Raw genomic sequence first — 16585 nt, 5'->3', positions numbered from 1 at the left:
TTGGATGTGTTTTTGTCTTTAATGCCTCAGTAATAACATGGATACAGTACATGAGCTTTAAATACAAAGACAGCTGTAACAGTGTGGACCTGATCATTTTGAAGCTTCTGAACCAATCAAACCCCTAAAGATGCAGATTCAGGCTAGCGGCTCCTACACATGCTGTAAAACCACCTCCATGAGGAACAACACGCAGTCACTTCCAAATAATAAGCTCAGTCTATTAGTTGTTCAGCAGACGTTACTTTAATGAGGCCGCAGCCTCCCTCTTACTACTTTAATTAACTAGATTGTCCTGTTAGTTGAGCAGCAGTTACTGTGAAGCTTCTGTCCCTGCAGTGAAAGTGAGGAGCAGCATTTGGCAGCTTTACATGGATCGACCCGCCTCCCTCACGCACGAGGCCGACGCTCCGTCTCATTTGTGGCTCTTCCGGCTCGCGCTCGCGCTCACGTCGCTCTTGGTTTTCTGCAGGCGGGAGAAGATCTCCTTGAACAGCGCCTTGTACTCGGGCGTGTTCTGGCTCAGCCTCTTGTCCACCTGCTCCACCTGGCGGCTGATGCCCTCCAGGGCCTCGGGGGTGGAGGGCGCGTCGGCCGCCGCCGCCGCCGCCGCCATGCTGGGCTCCTTCACGGACGGGTCCCTGGACACGGGCCGGGACGTCTGCACGCCGGCGTGGCGCAGGCTGTCCTCGTGGCGCCGGCACTTCCCCAGCAGCTCCTCGTACTTCTCCAGCAGCGCGTGGTACTGCTCGTCCACCTCGCGCAGGATGGACATGCCGCGCTTGCGCACGCCGTTGGCGTGCAGCGCGTAGCTGCCGTGGCGCCGGCCCGACGCGTCGCGGGCCGAGATGGCGTTGAGCGCCGTGTCGCTGCAGCTCTTCCTCACCGGGGCCCCGCCCTCCCCCTCCCGCTCCTCCCCCCGGGCGTCCTCGGGCGTGTCCGTCTCGGGCCCGTTGCCGAGCAGCGTCTCCAGGCCGACCTCCATGTCGCCGATCACGCACGCCCGGGACCTCCGCAGCTGCTGCATCTCGTGCAGCTCCGCCTCCAGCTCCTGCACGCGCAGCCGGCAGCCCTCGGCGCCGAGCAGCCGCTGCTCCAGCCGCTGGAACTCCTGCAGCACGGCGGCGCACTCGCGCTCGGCGCCCTCGCGCCGGCCGCGCTCCGCCGCCACGGCCGCGCGCAGCGCCGCCGCCGCGTCCCGCAGCCGCTCGTTCTCCTCGTCCGCCGGCCGCCGCTCGGCCAGGTCCACGCTGCCCGGGTTGGCGAGCAGGAAGCCGTCCTCGTACCTGCGGAGGTCGGGAGTGGGTGTCTGTGCGCGTGACGCGTGGGTCGATAGAAGCTGCGCGCGCTACCTGGGAGCCGAGCACAGCTCCTTGAGGCACGGGAACGAGTGCACGGTCTTGCGTCGCTCCCTCTTCTCCCTCCGGACCCTCAGCTCCTCCAGCGTCCGCAGCTCCTCCACCCGCGCCGTCAGACTGTCCACCAGAGCCTGCAGCGTCTCCATGGTGCCCGTCAACCTGCAGGCAGGGGCCGGTCACACGCACGCACGCGCACACACACGCGCGCGCGCGCGGCAGCTGCAGACCCACCTGTCGATCTTCTGCTGCGACGCCTTGCTCTCCAGCACCAGCTTCTCGTTGGTGATCTCCAGCTCGCGCGCCGTCACGTCCAGCTGCTCGTACACCTTCGCGTGCTGCTCGTTCATTTCCCTCAGCATTTCCAGCTGCTTGGACAAGTACTGCAAAACGACACGAGACTCTAATTCACACAGTTCTGATTTTGTTTACATTAGTTGTGCGTTAAATGCGCAGCACCTCTATTTCCTGCACTTGCTCCTCGTTGTTGACGTACATCTGCTGAAGGGAGTCCTCCAGCTCCTTGTTGCGCTCCAGCAGGGTTTTTCCGAGCTCGGCCGCCAGGTGCAGGTCTGGAGGAGAGAAAGAACCACAACAGTGTCGCTGTTTCTGCACAGCAGTAGGGAGCAGCCTCCATCCCAGCGCCTGATAGTCCACAACACAGCGTGGGCCATGCATTATTCACCTGGTGAATAAAAACCTGGACTAATGAGGAGGAGGAGGAGGAGGAGGCTCCTCCTGGGACCGAGTACCTGGACTGAAAGTAACAGAGAACCACTAACAAACAGTACTGGGCACCAATGCAGCATTTTTAGGACACAAACTAACAATCGACCATTACTGACAGGCCCTGAATGCAGCAGAAATCCGTCTGTTGTAAATAATGCGCCTTCATTGGGTCAGTGTTTCTGCTGAAGGAAGCACAGGCGGCTGTAACTTCCTCTTTCAACAACGCAGAACCGGTGACAGCGCTGGAGTGAGAGCGCGTGCGGCCCGGCGCCGTCACCCTCAGGGTCCGGCTCAGCCTCGGCTCTGGGCCCGACGCGTGCACGGGCTCCGTTATGTAACGTCACAGAGCAGAGGAACACGAGGCTGTTGAAACAACAGACCTGATGGCAGCCGCCACGTCTGGACCGGTAGAGGTTCTGCCTCCTGGACGTGAGAGTCCGTGTGTGTGGGTCACCCGACCGCTGCGTCCGCTCAGACGCCAGATGATGAGTGCAGGTCACTAAACCGCTGGTAGCGGAGAAGTCATTATTGGAACAGGACATAAATAAGTCATGCCTGAATATGAGCGCAGTGAAGGCAGCACGCTGTTTGACTGGACTGACTCAGCGATTACACAGCAGATCTGACCCCCGCTAGAGGTCTGGGCCGGGGCCCCCTCATCACATCATCCTTAGCTTAGCCTGGAGCTCAGCGCTGAATGATGAGATGAAGCACGGCCATGCAGGCGCCGCCACATCCACCTGACTCCCCCCTGTGGTGATGGAGATGATGATGATGATGATGATGAAGATGATGATGATGATGATGATGATGATGATGATGATGATGAGACAAAGCTGCTTTGACTCTCTGGGTCAGCAGGTAATCGCGTGGAGGCCAATGCTACGCGAGAACACAAACGCACCCTAATGTGAGATTAAACAACTGGACCTGCTGGTCTGAGTCCAGTTTACAGCTGTGGGTCCAGTTCCTCCCACCACCGCCTGCATTGACCTTTACACGCGCTATGAATAAAGCTGCAGCCTCCTCATAGACGCTCAGTGCATCTTTGCACGTCACCCACTCCCGCATCACGGGAAGTGTTTGATGGGTAAAAAAAGAAACCAGGGCTGAGATTCCCTCTGGCGGAAAGAGGATATTCTGAGAAACACCAGAAAAATCCCAGTAATTGGCTGCGGGAGCAGAGCGGAGATAAAGCGCCGCCGGCTCCGACACTAACGGGGATGTCACGGTTATCACGGTGCGCGCACTCGTGCATCCACGGGTCCCTCCTTCCCGTGGATGCACGCGCTCACCGCGGGGAAGCGTGACACGGCACGTTCCGAACCCCGACTCGATCAGCTGGTACCGAACCGCTCACCCTGCTCCAGGTCCCGCTGGTCGTACCACGGCTCCTCGTCCTCCGTGATGAACTCCTCCATCCTGGCCGCACGGAGCATCGATGCCGAGGCGTCCGCTAATTCACCGACCACCCTCCCGGAAGTGGCGCCGCACGACGGCGAGCGTCCTCCGGAGCGCGTCCCCTTCGAGACCAATCACTTAAAGCGGGAGATGCCGGTGGCGCACCTGCGCGTTGAGCCGCGGGGTCGGAGCGCGAGGCGGCGTCTAACGGCTCTCGCCCGCAGCGTCGTGGCGGAAGGACGCCGCCATGTCTCCGCTGCGTCTCATCGGTCTCTGCGGCGATGCTCGGCTCCGCTGGAGACGCGCGCTGGCAGCCTTCTCAGCGCCCGGTGCCCGGTGCTGCTGCTGATGCGTTCACGTGCGCCCGGAAATTAATGTTTTGCAGCCGGCGCTTTGAAGTTTGCTGGCGTTTAAGTATGTTTTACAACGACAGGAAAATCTCCTGTATCTTTCTGCACTTCTTAAATGTTAGCATATAAATACAGCGATTTTAAACCGCCGAGGCGATTATGTGTTCACCAGATATGATGTAGTGTTTGCTCAACTTTCGAATAATATATGAATTTATTACACGCAGAAGGGCTTATGACGTCACCGTTGACTACAAGCCTATAAAACCTGTCATAATCCTCCTACAGCCTTATCTGAAAAACAGTCAATCCAAAATCGTATCCTACAAGGAGTTCCTGAAGGCAGCGCCATTGGAGGTGACGTCATCTTTAGTTTGACAGCACCGACAGTACCGACGTCTCCTCCTCCCTGTAAATAGGCTAATTGTCTAATTAAAGACATGATCAATCATTAATTATTAACAATTAAAGACGCCTCCCACTGTCTGAGCTGGTTCTTAAACAACACACTTTATTGTAAACGTGTAAATGGTAAATAAACTCTGGCTGTTGGCTCTGAACAGTCCAGTCTGTGTCCGTTGTAGCTTTTATTTTATTGTGTACCGACAGACAGACAGACACTATAAGTAAGAAGTAAATCCTTCCCTAGAAACATAAATGCAGCCTTCATGAAAAAAAAATATCTTTAAGGCTAAACAGCAACTGAAGATGAACCTGAGTTTAGTTTAAATAAAAATAGTACAAATAACTTTTATGACATCATACAGCAACATTGATTTACATCCATTCACTCTGTTCTGCATCCCAGCAGCTGCAGACAAACAGTGTAGCAGCAGGAATCCAGTGTGACTGCGTGTTTTATCCCACTTCACAGTACTGTCAGTTACTTCCAGCATCAGTTGTATTGTCGCCATGACTACGTCATGCGTCGTCATGATGTGTTGGACAGATGTTCATGACTTATGGCTTTGGTGATTCCTTGACTCTCTTGCAAATTATTTGGTAAGATTAGAGCAAACCATGCAGAGCTTGGTGGTTCGTGGTGATGTTGTCTGATGGAGCTGATGGCTGTGCACGTCAGCATGGTGGTGTTGATGCGGTGAGCATGTTGACATGCACGGGTTGCATCAGTGGGAGGAAACGATATAAAGCACTTAGTGTTTACGGAGGCTGCACCTCTGCTCTCTCTCCACCTGTAAACGTCCAGGACTGGGACCGTAGCAGCAAATCAGCCTCTGGGCGCCTGTAACGCAGCCTGTAACGCAGCCTGTAACGCAGCCTGTAACGCAGCCTGTAACGCAGCCTGAGGCCGACGGAATAAGAGAAGCTCAGGCACAAGGAGGACGGGACGGAGGCTTCGGTTCTGGAAACAGGCTCCTTCCCATCATTCCTTGCTCTCCGCGGCCTTGCAGCCGTGCGGACGTCTGAGGTGCTTCCAGTCGTTCTCGCTCTCGCAGCGTCGGACTCGGCTGAAGAACTTCTTGATGAGAGTTTTGGCTTCTGCTTTAACTGCGGACGCACAGACAACAGTAGTAAGAGCAAAGTGATGTTGGAGTTTCAAATCATTTGTGCATTTTCTACCTTGGTTCTTTCCGTGACCTGTTCCCTCTGCAAGAAGATGAGACAAGTAGCGAGCGAAGGACTTGAACAGCTCCTGCGACCAAGCAGCACAACATCAGCTGAGAACCAGCGTCACCTCCCTCCACACGCGCTCCCACGGCCTCTCACCTTGGTGGCAAACTTTCCCTGAGTGTAAAACGGGTCCAGATAATGGACCACGATATCGGCCGCCTCCTTGAGCGTCACCGGCTTTGGCCGCTCAGTCGCACGTTTGGTGGCGCCCTCCTGCCCGTTGGGGTTAAAGGTCACGCGTCTGCGCTTGACGGGAGGAGACGCCTCAGCTTTGACCTCATCTGTTAACTAGAGCGTTAGTAGTATTAGTATTACTAGTGCTTGAGTTGAGTTATTTCCCTTGGATTTAATCTGATGGCTGGTTTTTAATTATATAAGACAGAAATTATGAATAGTGCTTTAACATTTGAGACCCAACTGACACTTACAGTTTGCATTAGAGGTGGTTGATGTTCCTCTGCATCGTTTTGTCTGTGTGAAGATAAAATGTGTGTTAAGGCTGAAACGTGTATTGATCCATGACTGTTCCTGGATCGTGTTCTTACTCTGTGCTTGACTTTATGTCCCCTTTAAATGCATCCGGCCCACACACCGGTCCCAGCGTTTCCGTTTCACAGCACCCCCCCTCATCCGTATCATCCAGTATAACGATGGCCTCAGTGTTCTGTCCTAGCGTCACATCTGGACTGTTCCCCGCCACAGCAGGCGACTGTTCTTGGCTAGTGTTTTCCAGAGGCATCGCGGCTGTAGACGTGGCGTCGGGCTCCTTCGGTGTCGGCGCCTCATCCCGGCTGCGGTCCGTCTGTCTCTTGGTGAAGTACTGGGAGATGCTGTGGGAACTTTTCGCAGCTTCTGCGAGTTTCTGCTGCTTTTTGCTGACGGCTCTGCCTGTCTTCGTTGGGCTGCTCAGGAAAGCAGCAGCAGCTTTATTTGCGCTGGTTCTGATAGAAGATGAGTCTGTATCCGTTTCCTTTCTGCTTCCTATGCTGTCAGTGTAGAAGCCACCGCTCTCTGCTCCGGGCTTCAGCAGGTCCCTGGCCGTCAGGAAGGGGTCCGAAGACCCTCTTTCACCCGCACCTTTCCTCTTACGCTTCATCTGGATGAATGATTGAAATTTATACACAGTTATACTTGAACGATGCTGCACAAACGATCTGCAGCAGGTCTGCGCTGAGGTGGGCTTACGGAGTAGATCTCAGATGCAGACGTGAATCCCTGCAGTTCGTCAGTAACAGTAGAGGAGCAGGACTGTGACCCTGTAACATCTTCTCCAGTTTCTCCTCCAGCTGAAGCAGGTGGGGTTTTCTTCATCTCCGCTACCTTCAAAAAAGGCACGTGTGAGTTAAAACTCCTTCTCTTCATCACCAGAACAATAGTCAGTTACCTTTTTTAAAACAGCAGCTTTGTACAAGTTGGAGGACTTGCTGTTCTTGAAGGCAGCATGTTCAAGATCCACGGCCAAGGACAGAGTGTCACAGCTGGAAGGTGGAGAAGACGCCAAACACGGTGAATAATGACTGTGGGGAAAGTCAGTCATATTTTATTGAGCATGTTTTAGTTGTGGGAGTGTGTCTGTCATTACTTGAATGCATCTTCTGCCCCCTGTTGGCCAAGCAGCGCCTCTTGTAGGAGGAACAGGCAGTGCTCTCTAGCCTGAAATGTTAAGTTTATTAGTGAAGTTACACCTTCATATATTGAGCTTCATATTAAAGTCTAGTCTCCTTTTTCCTAAACAAAGTTCATTCCATGTAATCATACACAGCCCTGTTACTCTCAGCTGAAGTGCTGGAGGCGGGCGTGAGGAATGTGTCTGCAGCTGTGCGGCACCTTCACTGTGAGCCTGGGGATCCTCTGGCTTGTGGCCTCCCTCAGTGGACAGTCGGCGTCTACACAGCAGGACACCGTTAGATGCAAGCGTCACATTCATTACACGACGTCCTTCATCTACTCATCTTACCCGGAGCAACAAAGTCTTCCCTCTGACCGTCGCTTCCCTGCACAGACAGACGTTACTGCACTCACCGATAGAAACCCATTTTTAACTGCCGTTATTGTTGAATATGTTACAAAGTTCTGGCGTTTCTCCATCCTTTTTGTTTGTACTTTACACTAAGAACATTCCTGCTTTTATTGACTCTTGGACAACCTCCGCTTGTGCCAGCTGGGGAATAGTTCTGCTTTTCTGCTGTGCCAGTCGACATCTGGGAGCTATTTACTGTAAGTTCCTGGCTCTCTGCTGCACACAGGCAGCGAGCACATGTACACGCACAAGAAAACAACAACACGGTTCTTCTAGAAAGCTCTGTTTCACCTCTGAGAACAGTTGGTCCATTATTGTGATGGCTCACCTTGCGTAGGTGCATCTGCTGCTTGAAAAGGTCAGAAAACTCCTTTTTCCTTTTTACCGCATCGTCTTCATCATTTCCCTCCCCTTCATCATACCTGCAGGGCGAAAGTCTGTTAGTTGACCTCACTACGTCTCATCACATGGTCTTCGGTCTCACTGAAGCTGTCCTGCCTCTCGAAGCCGTATCCCTTCTTTCCACCTCCATAAAGGTCTTGCTGGAAACCGAACGGTCCTTTGGGCTCGTTGCGGTGAGCTTCAGTTCTGGTGCTGAGAGCAGCCGCTTTCTCCAGCTGGGCCCGAACGGCCTTAGGGTCAGAGCAGTAGTCACAGGCGCCGGCACAGTTTGGCTTCTTGTCCCCAAAGAACTTGGAGATGATGGCGTGTCGGCAACTGGACGACAGGAGACGAGGCTCATTAGAAACAAACATGGGCTAAAAGGATGTGATTGTGGTTTTAAGCACACAGCAAACATTCAACCCCCTCCGTCATAAATCCGGAGCATCATCGATCTGCAGCCTGCTGTGAAACAGAGCAAACATAATCAATGCTGCTGTTATGAAATGAGTAAACAGGCTCCACTGTCATGATAAATAAAAACACAGTTGTCTGACGACCACAGTGCTGTGACCTATTAAAGACAGCTCGTAGCCTCTGCACTGGCTTCAATACTTATTGATGTGCTGACGTCAAGAACGAATTAGTACAAATTAGGTCTTGACATGGAAGAGATGCTTCAGAAATTTAAGACAATACTCTTTTTCATTTCTAACCAGGGTGAACATTAATCCTGTTTGTTATGTTTCTGATAAAATCCCTTTTGTATAAAGACGTATATTCCTGTATCAGTTCCAGTATTATGTAACAGCCCATATTCACACAACCGCACACACAGTCTGTTTGGGAAGCAGCCTATTAGATGAAAGACTCCAACAACATACTAACTACCTTGCTGGAGATGGAAACAGTGAATCAACACCCACAGAGGAGGTGGGAAAAGGCAGAGAGGCTCTGAAGCAACAGTCCCTCCCAGGCAGGACTGTCAAAGAGTAGCAGGCAACTGAAGCACGCGCAGCAGAAAACTCCTGTGTGTCGCGACAAACAAGCACCAAGAGGAAGAGAACAAGCCCCAGGACGGTGCTAAGAAAGGAACAGAGATGAGAGCGCTGGAGGATGACACGGGAGCGCGAAGGACAATGGAAGCGCAGCGAGTGGGATCTGCTTTGGTGTGATCACACTTTTCCTCCCGTCCACCTGCAGGACGTGGTGAAAGCCTGGGGAACTATCCTGCACACCCCAGTCGTGAGCTGGCTGCTAATCTGAGGCTTCACACTCCTCCTCTTGTGACGTTTAGCACGTTCCTACAACAAACCAACAAACACACACTGGAGACACTGGTCCTGTGACTCCTCGAGGGAGCGAAGCCCATGTCCAACTGGTCCGCTTACTTCTGCCCTGTGACTTAGTTTGGGCTTGGCCGACTGTGTGAAAGCAGCAGCGCCTGTCACAGGTAGGTGTCTTTACCGCGGGTGTGTGTGTGTGTGTGAGTGCAGTTTGAGACGACGCGAGGCTGAGACATTCTGCAGGTTGGGAGTAAAAGATGCAGAGTGGAAACTCAGCCTCGTCTGCTTCATCGTTCAAGGCAGGGATCTCAGTTTGTTATCTGTGAATTATCTCAAACTACACTTCAAATCCGGTTGTGGCTCTTTGTGATAAACTGCAGACACTTAAATAACTGAAGGACTGTATCTGTTTTAGTAAACGTAGTTGCATGCAAACACAGTAACCAGTTGTTAAGGATAATTGTGTTTATTTTAGTTTATAACACTAACTCACTTTTAGGAGCTCGTGACTCGGCTTCTCTATTGTTAGTGTTTATTGAAGGTTTGCCAGGAATAAAACTGCTGCAGATGCTACGTTCGCTATGAGCTTTGTAGCCTTTATGCTGAATTTATCTTCCATTGTACGTGTTATGTAACATTCAATTATGTTTCTATGGACGAACCCACACGTATGAGTCGGTCACACCCAGTGCTGTCACTGTAAATCACAGTAAATCAGGCAGCTTATGACACCAGCCATTAAAATGACAACAGTCAATGTACAGAAAACACAATGATGCATTTATCATTGGAACTCATTGCGTGCGTCCTAACACCTTGAACCAGCAGTAACCTCAGGTGAACACACTCTCTCACCACACGCTTTGAACAAACACATGCCTGACATCTGTTCACTCCCAGCCAATAAGAGCTGTGCTTTACTTTCTCACTGTGTCGTCTCACCTACACAGAGAGCACAGGGTTCTATCCTGACCACAGTAAACAGAACATAAATAAGGCTTTGTTTGCTCTGTGACTAGGATGGACGCCAGAGAGGAGACGTTGAACCTCCTGAACAGGATATGGGTCAAGCTGCAGGGTTTACCCAACGCCAGCCCTCTAGATCTTGGAGCTTTCTTCGTCCTCCTAACCTTCATGTGTGAGTTCTTTTGACATCATGAATCATCATTATTCAACAACATTGTGGTCTCGACACTGCTTATTTTTTTTCTCCAGTGGTGTTCCTGTTTATGTCGGTGCTAACTTGCGCAACATGCTGCTGCTGCCGCAAGACCAGGACGAAGAGGTCGATCATTTGAGCGAATACGGTCAACACAGCAGGACGTATTCACACATGCAATAAATGATCCCCTTCGTCAAACTGTCCTCGAAACTACTCCAGTGTCGAGACTCGCGGTCATGTATTGATAGACCCACATCAAGATCAATCTCAATAACAGATTGCACTGGACGTGTTCGGCAGCAAAGACGAGGCCCAGCCCTCACTCACAAAGAGCCTGACTAACAACAAGCAGGATGTCTAACTGCCCGACACACCTGCTAAGAGCTGCCAGCAGGTTGGGAGCAGCTACATTCCCTGAAGCATCTCTGTGCTTTACCTGAGGAAAAAACATGACCATGCCCAACTGTGGTATTAATGTAAGAAATATATGCATATGTAAGACGCTGAGAAAACCCCAAAGTGATTCTGTTTGTAATGAAGAAATGGAACTTGAAAGTCAGGCAAGATTGTCCTGAGAGAAGACAATCCAAGTCTGCCCTCTGTTGTGCACAAACTGAAACAGCATGTAGACAATGTGACTCATGCATGTATAAGGCTGCATGTGGGGTGATGACGGTATCTGTCCAGTCTATTTTTATTCATAGACATTAAACCAAACGTGATGTTCTGGTATGTGTGCACTGATTCTCTTACCCTTCTTGCTCACAGAATGAAGCCATGGCTTCAAAGTCTGTGATCGCTGCTTTGTCTGTATCCTTTGCACAGCCACGTTTTTCCTGTGGACAAGTTGTTCAGGAGATGCTCACTAACTTCACATTTAAGTTCCACATGAGTTCTTAGTTTTTAAATATACTGCCGTCGTGCGCACCTGTCTGCGGCCGACCTCCTGGCGGATGAGGAAGTTAATCTGCTCCTTATCTTTGGGCGAGTAGTATGTGCGACATGAGGACGGCAGACCGTCTCTCCCTGCTCGTCCAGACTCTTGATAGTAACTGGCGAGCGACTTAGCGATGTTCCAGTGAGCCACAAACCTAAGGAATTTACCAGAATATTGGCAAGTCCAAACTTAAACACAACATTAGACAGAAAACAACAGTTTATTTCTGAATTGTTGCTTTACCTGACATTAGCCTTGTCTACTCCCATGCCAAAACTAATGGTGGCCACAATAACCAGGACCTTCCCCTGCATCCACTCATTCTGGACTTCTGTGCGATCTCCAGCCTTCAAGCCTGTAAAAGCAGGAATAAAACATTAAGGTACAGATCCAAGTGTTTTTTCGATCTCCATTCTCATAACAGGCAGCAACAGAATAGAGAAGATGGCCCAGGGTACAATCCATCACTACACACCTGCCTTTGTTTGTAGATCCACACAAAACCCATCATGGAATTGGATTATTTTTTACAAATATCACACAACACAAACAATCTTACCTGCGTGATAAGCCTTGGCCAACACTCCAAGCCTGGTCAGCTGGTAAGCCACTGTTTCACAGCCGTCCCTGGTCCGACAGTACACAATTCCACAACCCTGTTCAAAAAGGTTTAAGAAAGCAGGATTTTGTGTTGCTGTTTATGTCTTACTAATAGTGATGGGTCCGGCAACACCGATGCGTCGGCGCCTGCGTCGAGCTCTTAGAGCGAAACACTGTGTCGGTGCGCGCCAGACTGTGTTTATAAGGAAGCGCATGTGTCGGGATGCATCTGCCGAATGGAATCCCTGAGCGTTTGCCGTTCATCGTCAAATTCATCTATAATTCATCTCATATCGGAAAATAAGGTTTCTTTTTTGATTTAATTTTATGATAAAGTGAAAGTGTATTATTAAAATAATTAATTAATTTTAAAAAGTTTTCACTTGATCTATCTGAATTCAGATTAATTTCCAAAGTGACTCTTTACTAATCATATTGTTTTATGCAGGTTAAAGTTCGTATTTGTTCGACAGAACTTTCCTATTTAAGCAAAACCACCTCACAGTGTGTTGACCCCAGCAACACTTCTAGACCCCAGATTTAAATCACTCCGCAGTTCCTCCAGGTGCAATGAGGCCGTCAGTAGACTGCAGTCAGAACAGCAGCTGTCTGCACCCTCTTTAGGCATGTTATTCAGCATTATTTGTTTCTTGTTGTTTGGAAATGGTGTAGTAAAATGGCAGTGTGTTGTTTCTAGATAACCTTTGGCAAGATCTCCTCATTGCAGTGGGCAGAGAGACCAAATTTGTTTAAAAAAAAAAAAAAAAAAAAAGGCATCTTCATTCACAACATGTTCACTTAGATTTTTACGTTATGATACACTTTATCGACTGTATCTAAAAATATAAATTTTAAATGTAAATGAAGATATGAAATAATACTATATAACATACAATGGCTTAAATTATATTATTGTATATATTAAGTCACAAAATCAGTGTCAGATGAGTCGGTCAACTAGGCTGCCTGTAGGGAGTTTTAATGTCCAGCAGGTGTCAGTATTCAGTGACACAGTATCGGCACAGTATCAATACAGTTTTGCAATGTATTGAAACGTTTCATGACGCCTCATCTACCCATCACTACTTACTAACAAGATAGTTTATTAAAAATTAATGGAATGTGGGTTAAATTATATTTTTGAAAATGTTAATGTTAAAAAAAAATAAATAAAACAAATTAGAATAAGCTACAAGGGCTCACAAAGTACTGACCTGTGGATCAGAGCCGCTGTCCAGAGCCAGTGCTTTCCTAATGAAGTCATGGAGGTGAGCGTACGGGTTGGGAAGCAGCTCCCTGAAGATCACATCATAATGTAAATTACTACGGAAAACAGGCGTCACAAAAGACTGCGGCGAGTGCAGCCTCAGCGACGTCACAATGTCCTCCTGTACATTCTTCGGTGCTGTTGCCGTCAGGGCCAAGCAGGGAACCCCTGGCAAACGAGCACGCAGCTCGCCCAGTTTGAGGTAGTCTGGCCTGAAATCATGTCCCCACTGGGACACGCAATGAGCCTCATCCACAGCCAGGTAGGACAGCAGACTCCGGGAGCACAGGTCTGTCAGGCAGGGCTGGAACGAAGGAGAGGCCACCATCTCTGGGGTGATGTAGAGCAGCTTCAGCTTTGGGCTCGTGCTGCCCAGGTCGGCCAGGATCAGACGGCGCTCGCCTGCTGGGAGCTTGGAGTTGATGGAGCAGGCAGGGATGTTCAGGTTCTTGAGGTGCCCCACTTGGTCCTAGAGGGACACACAAAGAGGGGACAACGCATGATTTAGACTACACACAAGATAGAGGGGCGTGGATGTGAGTAGCAGGAGCAAACGGACCTGAATGAGCGCGATGAGCGGGGATATGACCAGAGTGATGCCCTCAGCCAGCACCGCGGGCAGCTGGTAGCAGAGGGACTTTCCTGCCCCGGTGGGCATGCACACAAACACGTCCCTGTCACCTGCACAGAGACGACACCAGTCACCCTGCAGCCAGGCGTTCCCACCTGACACAGCTACTGCAATCCTTCAAACTGAAGCTCGTATTCAGCTGTAAACACGAAGCACTCGCCAGTTGCGTTCACACAGCTCCGTTGCTGCTAACGCCTGTTATTAGCATAAACAAGACGCTGCTACAGCGAACACGCAGACTTCCACGGACCTACCTCTGAGGACGGTTGTGACCACATCTTCCTGTAGTTTAGATCTGAAGTCGTCGAAGCCAAAGTGCGTTTTTAAAGCCTGTTTTAAACTTGTAGTCATTGTCTTTTAGACTGTGTTGAACTCATAGAAACTCCTCTGGCAACGTCGCGCGTCGATGACGTCATCGCGCTCGTCAACAACCGAGACAAAACAAAATAAAGGTTTCAGGAAGTATTTGTTCGGTACAAACAGTCTGATCATATAACGCATTTAACATTTTGTTAAATTCTTGTTTTTTTATTTTATTATTCCTATGGTGTGACAACGTGTTACGTGTTTAATGCACCGATCTTTGATTGGTGCTGCCGGTGAAAATCACAGCTGATGCTAAAAAACGTGGATACTTATTTACACCAGTGGTGACAAACATCTGTCCAAACAGCAGAAACAAGCATCTGAACCTTTAAATGGGTTTATAAATCATGTTTAGCTTAAACTCTTCAAAATATTGATAGTACACTTTTTAAGCAATTGCTAGAAGTAAAAAAACAAATCCGTTTAAAATATATTTCTGAGTTATAGAATAATTATTACTACAGTAGTGTACAAAAATCCAGCATGTTGTAAATATTCTACAATTTATGTATTGACACGTAATCATTTATTTATTGTTTATCATGTTATTTTTTGAAATGCCCCATAATAAAGTGCAGCCCTGAGTAATAAACAAAGGAGCACGTAAGACGCAGATTTGTTTTATTTTCTTCCAGAGTGAATTCTCATTACAGGATTACATACTGTAATACTATACATTTATTTTTTGAAAATACATTAGGTGTGTGTTACACTATAAAACCTACAGTGTGAAAGTGATAGCAACAATCACATTGAAGCAGCGGCAGAGAGCATTGTCAAGCCATTACACAGCACGATGGTTTACATTGGAAGCTCTGACTCTGATTAGACTAGTACATAACCAGGTTTGTGATCCTTTCCTATCACGTCTACTGGGCTTTGATGGAAGTGGTGGTGGATGTGAGGGAAACTCATCCCCACAGGCAGGATGTTGAACACAGACACTGGGTCTTAGCTGCTGGGGACCTGATCACCAGATCCTTGACAATCTCCACCGTACCAAACAAGGGGAACAGCTTCTCAGTGAAGCTCTCGTTGTAGGTGTAAATGTGGAAGTGTTTGTCCACGTCGTAGAACGACAGCTGCCCGTTGTCGTAGTCAAGGTAGACGCCCACCTTGCGTGGGATGAGGCCCGGCGGCAGGGCAGTGAAGGGCACGGTGAGCGCCTTCAGCTCGGTGCCCCTCTCCAGCCGTAAGGTCAGGTACCCTGTGTTGGTGTTCAGCGATTTGAAGCCCTTCCTCAGGGCGGACTCCTTAGCCACCCCCAGTCTCCAGTCCCGCTCGCCCACCTCCACCTCCCAGTAGTAACGGCCGGGGCCCAAGCCCTCCGCCCCCACAGCGCACCACCAGCCGTCAAAGCGCTGGTGGTGGTTAGGAACATCCTTCCTCTCGAAGCCGCAGCGCATCTTCTTCTCGTCACCGGAGATGAGGAGGTCGGGGTTGGCTGAGTCCAGATCCAGAGTCACCTCAACTACAGGGAAGCAGGAAGTTTAAGACCCCCGACAGGTTTGGAAAAGACCACACTAATTTAAACTTTCTACAATGAAAGTTGTACCTGCAGCGTCTGAGATCCAGTTCCATACTGTTAGTATGAAAAAGAGAAGACAACAAACAGAATGAAACTGGGATTCCAGGCCATAATTCTGAATGCACCTTTGAGTTATAAAAATAAAAGATGTTAAAATTAATGACAGGATCTGTACCGTCATTACTGCAGTCTGATTATAGCACCGTGATCAATAATGAGATTTAGCGTAAAGCTCACCTGGTTGAGGAACGTACGATATGGCACCTGGAGAGAAACGCAATAAACAAAACTAATGAAAAAGTTTTCAAAGATGATCACAACAACTTCTGCTTCCAGGTGAGCCACTGCTGTGGAATGGTGTCCTGTGGGAACACACACGAGACCATCTGTGTCCAGCTGAACAAAACACGCCGTGTGCCTTGGAACGCGGACTCCTACCTTATCTGGACGCTGCAGCACCAAGGTCCACATGAGCAGCTCCATGGCCGTCAGCAGGTAGGGCACGCGGCCCCAGCGCCAGGCCGACTGCAGGTCCTCCAGAACCTTTGCCACGGGTTCACCGGGCCACACGCTTTGCTGCAGGACCATCAATCTGTTTTCAAACTCTGACTTTCAACACACAATGTTGATCATTTTTGAGAAGTTCCCACCTCAGGCTGAGCTCTCAGGTCCTTGACCCAGTTCAGGATCCTGGCCTTGGCCTGCAGCAGGTCCTGCTCATTAATCGGATCAGGCAGTTTGCCCTCAACCGTCTCGGGCCAGCCGTCCGTCTGCATCGGCCTCGTCTTCACACACAGAAATTCAACCCTTCAGTAACTTCACCTCTCCACATGTGGAGTCAGTGCTGTTTACGTGCTGCTGTGAGGAAAAAGAATAAGCACCTTGGTCTCAAGCACGGACGCCCACTGAAGGATGAAGGCCCGGCAGAGAAGGGTCGGCC

The 16585-nt window shown here is 49.8% G+C and overlaps 3 protein-coding genes and 1 long non-coding RNA gene across 6 annotated transcripts in view; 1 reads left to right on the top strand and 3 right to left on the bottom strand.

The window, feature by feature from the left end:
* Positions 1–3937, bottom strand: cdr2l (cerebellar degeneration-related protein 2-like). 2 transcript variants are annotated; one of them, XM_029158341.3, is made up of 5 exons: positions 3445–3937; positions 1815–1927; positions 1590–1738; positions 1353–1517; positions 1–1286 (listed from the first exon to the last, which is right to left on the bottom strand). In XM_029158341.3, exons 1-5 carry the CDS (start codon positions 3521–3523, stop codon positions 416–418), a joined length of 1377 nt encoding a protein of 458 aa, XP_029014174.1. In that variant the 5' UTR covers positions 3524–3937; the 3' UTR covers positions 1–415. The 2 variants fall into 2 exon arrangements, with proteins under 2 accessions (XP_029014174.1, XP_029014173.1); XM_029158340.3 differs by lacking the exon at positions 3445–3937 and having other exon boundaries at positions 1815–3438.
* Positions 3938–4214: 277 nt separating this feature from the next.
* Positions 4215–14286, bottom strand: recql5 (RecQ helicase-like 5). Its single transcript, XM_029158339.3, has 19 exons — positions 14006–14286; positions 13680–13801; positions 13068–13589; positions 11813–11909; positions 11497–11608; positions 11245–11407; positions 11070–11152; positions 7986–8204; positions 7816–7909; positions 7425–7461; positions 7295–7353; positions 7050–7120; positions 6852–6945; positions 6653–6787; positions 6013–6563; positions 5896–5938; positions 5564–5755; positions 5417–5489; positions 4215–5344 (listed from the first exon to the last, which is right to left on the bottom strand). Exons 1-19 carry the CDS (start codon positions 14100–14102, stop codon positions 5220–5222), a joined length of 2889 nt encoding a protein of 962 aa, XP_029014172.1. The 5' UTR covers positions 14103–14286; the 3' UTR covers positions 4215–5219.
* On the top strand, positions 8203–11043 carry LOC114860067 (uncharacterized). Its single transcript, XR_003786576.2, has 3 exons — positions 8203–9321; positions 10174–10292; positions 10370–11043. It is a non-coding gene; the product is annotated as an uncharacterized LOC114860067 (long non-coding RNA).
* A 438-nt stretch (positions 14287–14724) lies between the features above and the next one.
* The window catches only part of si:ch211-120g10.1 (butyrophilin subfamily 3 member A3), a 30030-nt gene continuing 28169 nt past the window's right edge, over positions 14725–16585 (bottom strand). Inside the window, exons 8-10 of one of the 2 annotated variants that reach the window (XM_055510903.1) lie at positions 15883–15909; positions 15673–15699; positions 14725–15588 (exon numbers count right to left, since the gene is read on the bottom strand). In XM_055510903.1, coding sequence (XP_055366878.1) covers positions 15029–15588; positions 15673–15699; positions 15883–15909 — 614 coding nt within the window. In that variant the 3' untranslated portion in view covers positions 14725–15028. The remainder of the gene's footprint in view (positions 15589–15672; positions 15700–15882; positions 15910–16585) is intronic. The other variant, XM_055510902.1, reaches the window with a different exon arrangement.

The sequence above is a fragment of the Betta splendens genome, chromosome 8 (genome assembly GCF_900634795.4).
Source record: "Betta splendens chromosome 8, fBetSpl5.4, whole genome shotgun sequence".
Classification (NCBI taxonomy): Eukaryota; Metazoa; Chordata; class Actinopteri; order Anabantiformes; family Osphronemidae; genus Betta; species Betta splendens.
The sequence above is the reverse complement of the archived record's forward strand: the minus strand, read 5'-3'. Positions and strand labels throughout refer to the sequence as shown.

Excerpts from the sequence above, each read along its gene's own strand:
- cdr2l (XM_029158340.3), bottom strand. The coding sequence starts at position 2,033 with ATGCATGGCCCACGCTGTGTTGTGGACTATCAGGCGCTGGGATGGAGG. Across the intron at positions 1,739-1,814 it reads AGCAAGTGCAGGAAATAGAG|TACTTGTCCAAGCAGCTGGA; the intron begins GTGCTGCGCATT and ends GTCGTTTTGCAG. Across the intron at positions 1,287-1,352 it reads GAGCTGTGCTCGGCTCCCAG|GTACGAGGACGGCTTCCTGC; the intron begins GTAGCGCGCGCA and ends CGACCTCCGCAG.
- recql5 (XM_029158339.3), bottom strand. The coding sequence starts at position 14,102 with ATGACTACAAGTTTAAAACAGGCTTTAAAAACGCACTTTGGCTTCGAC. Across the intron at positions 6,564-6,652 it reads CTGCATCTGAGATCTACTCC|ATGAAGCGTAAGAGGAAAGG; the intron begins GTAAGCCCACCT and ends TCATTCATCCAG. Across the intron at positions 5,939-6,012 it reads GACATAAAGTCAAGCACAGA|ACAAAACGATGCAGAGGAAC; the intron begins GTAAGAACACGA and ends ATCTTCACACAG.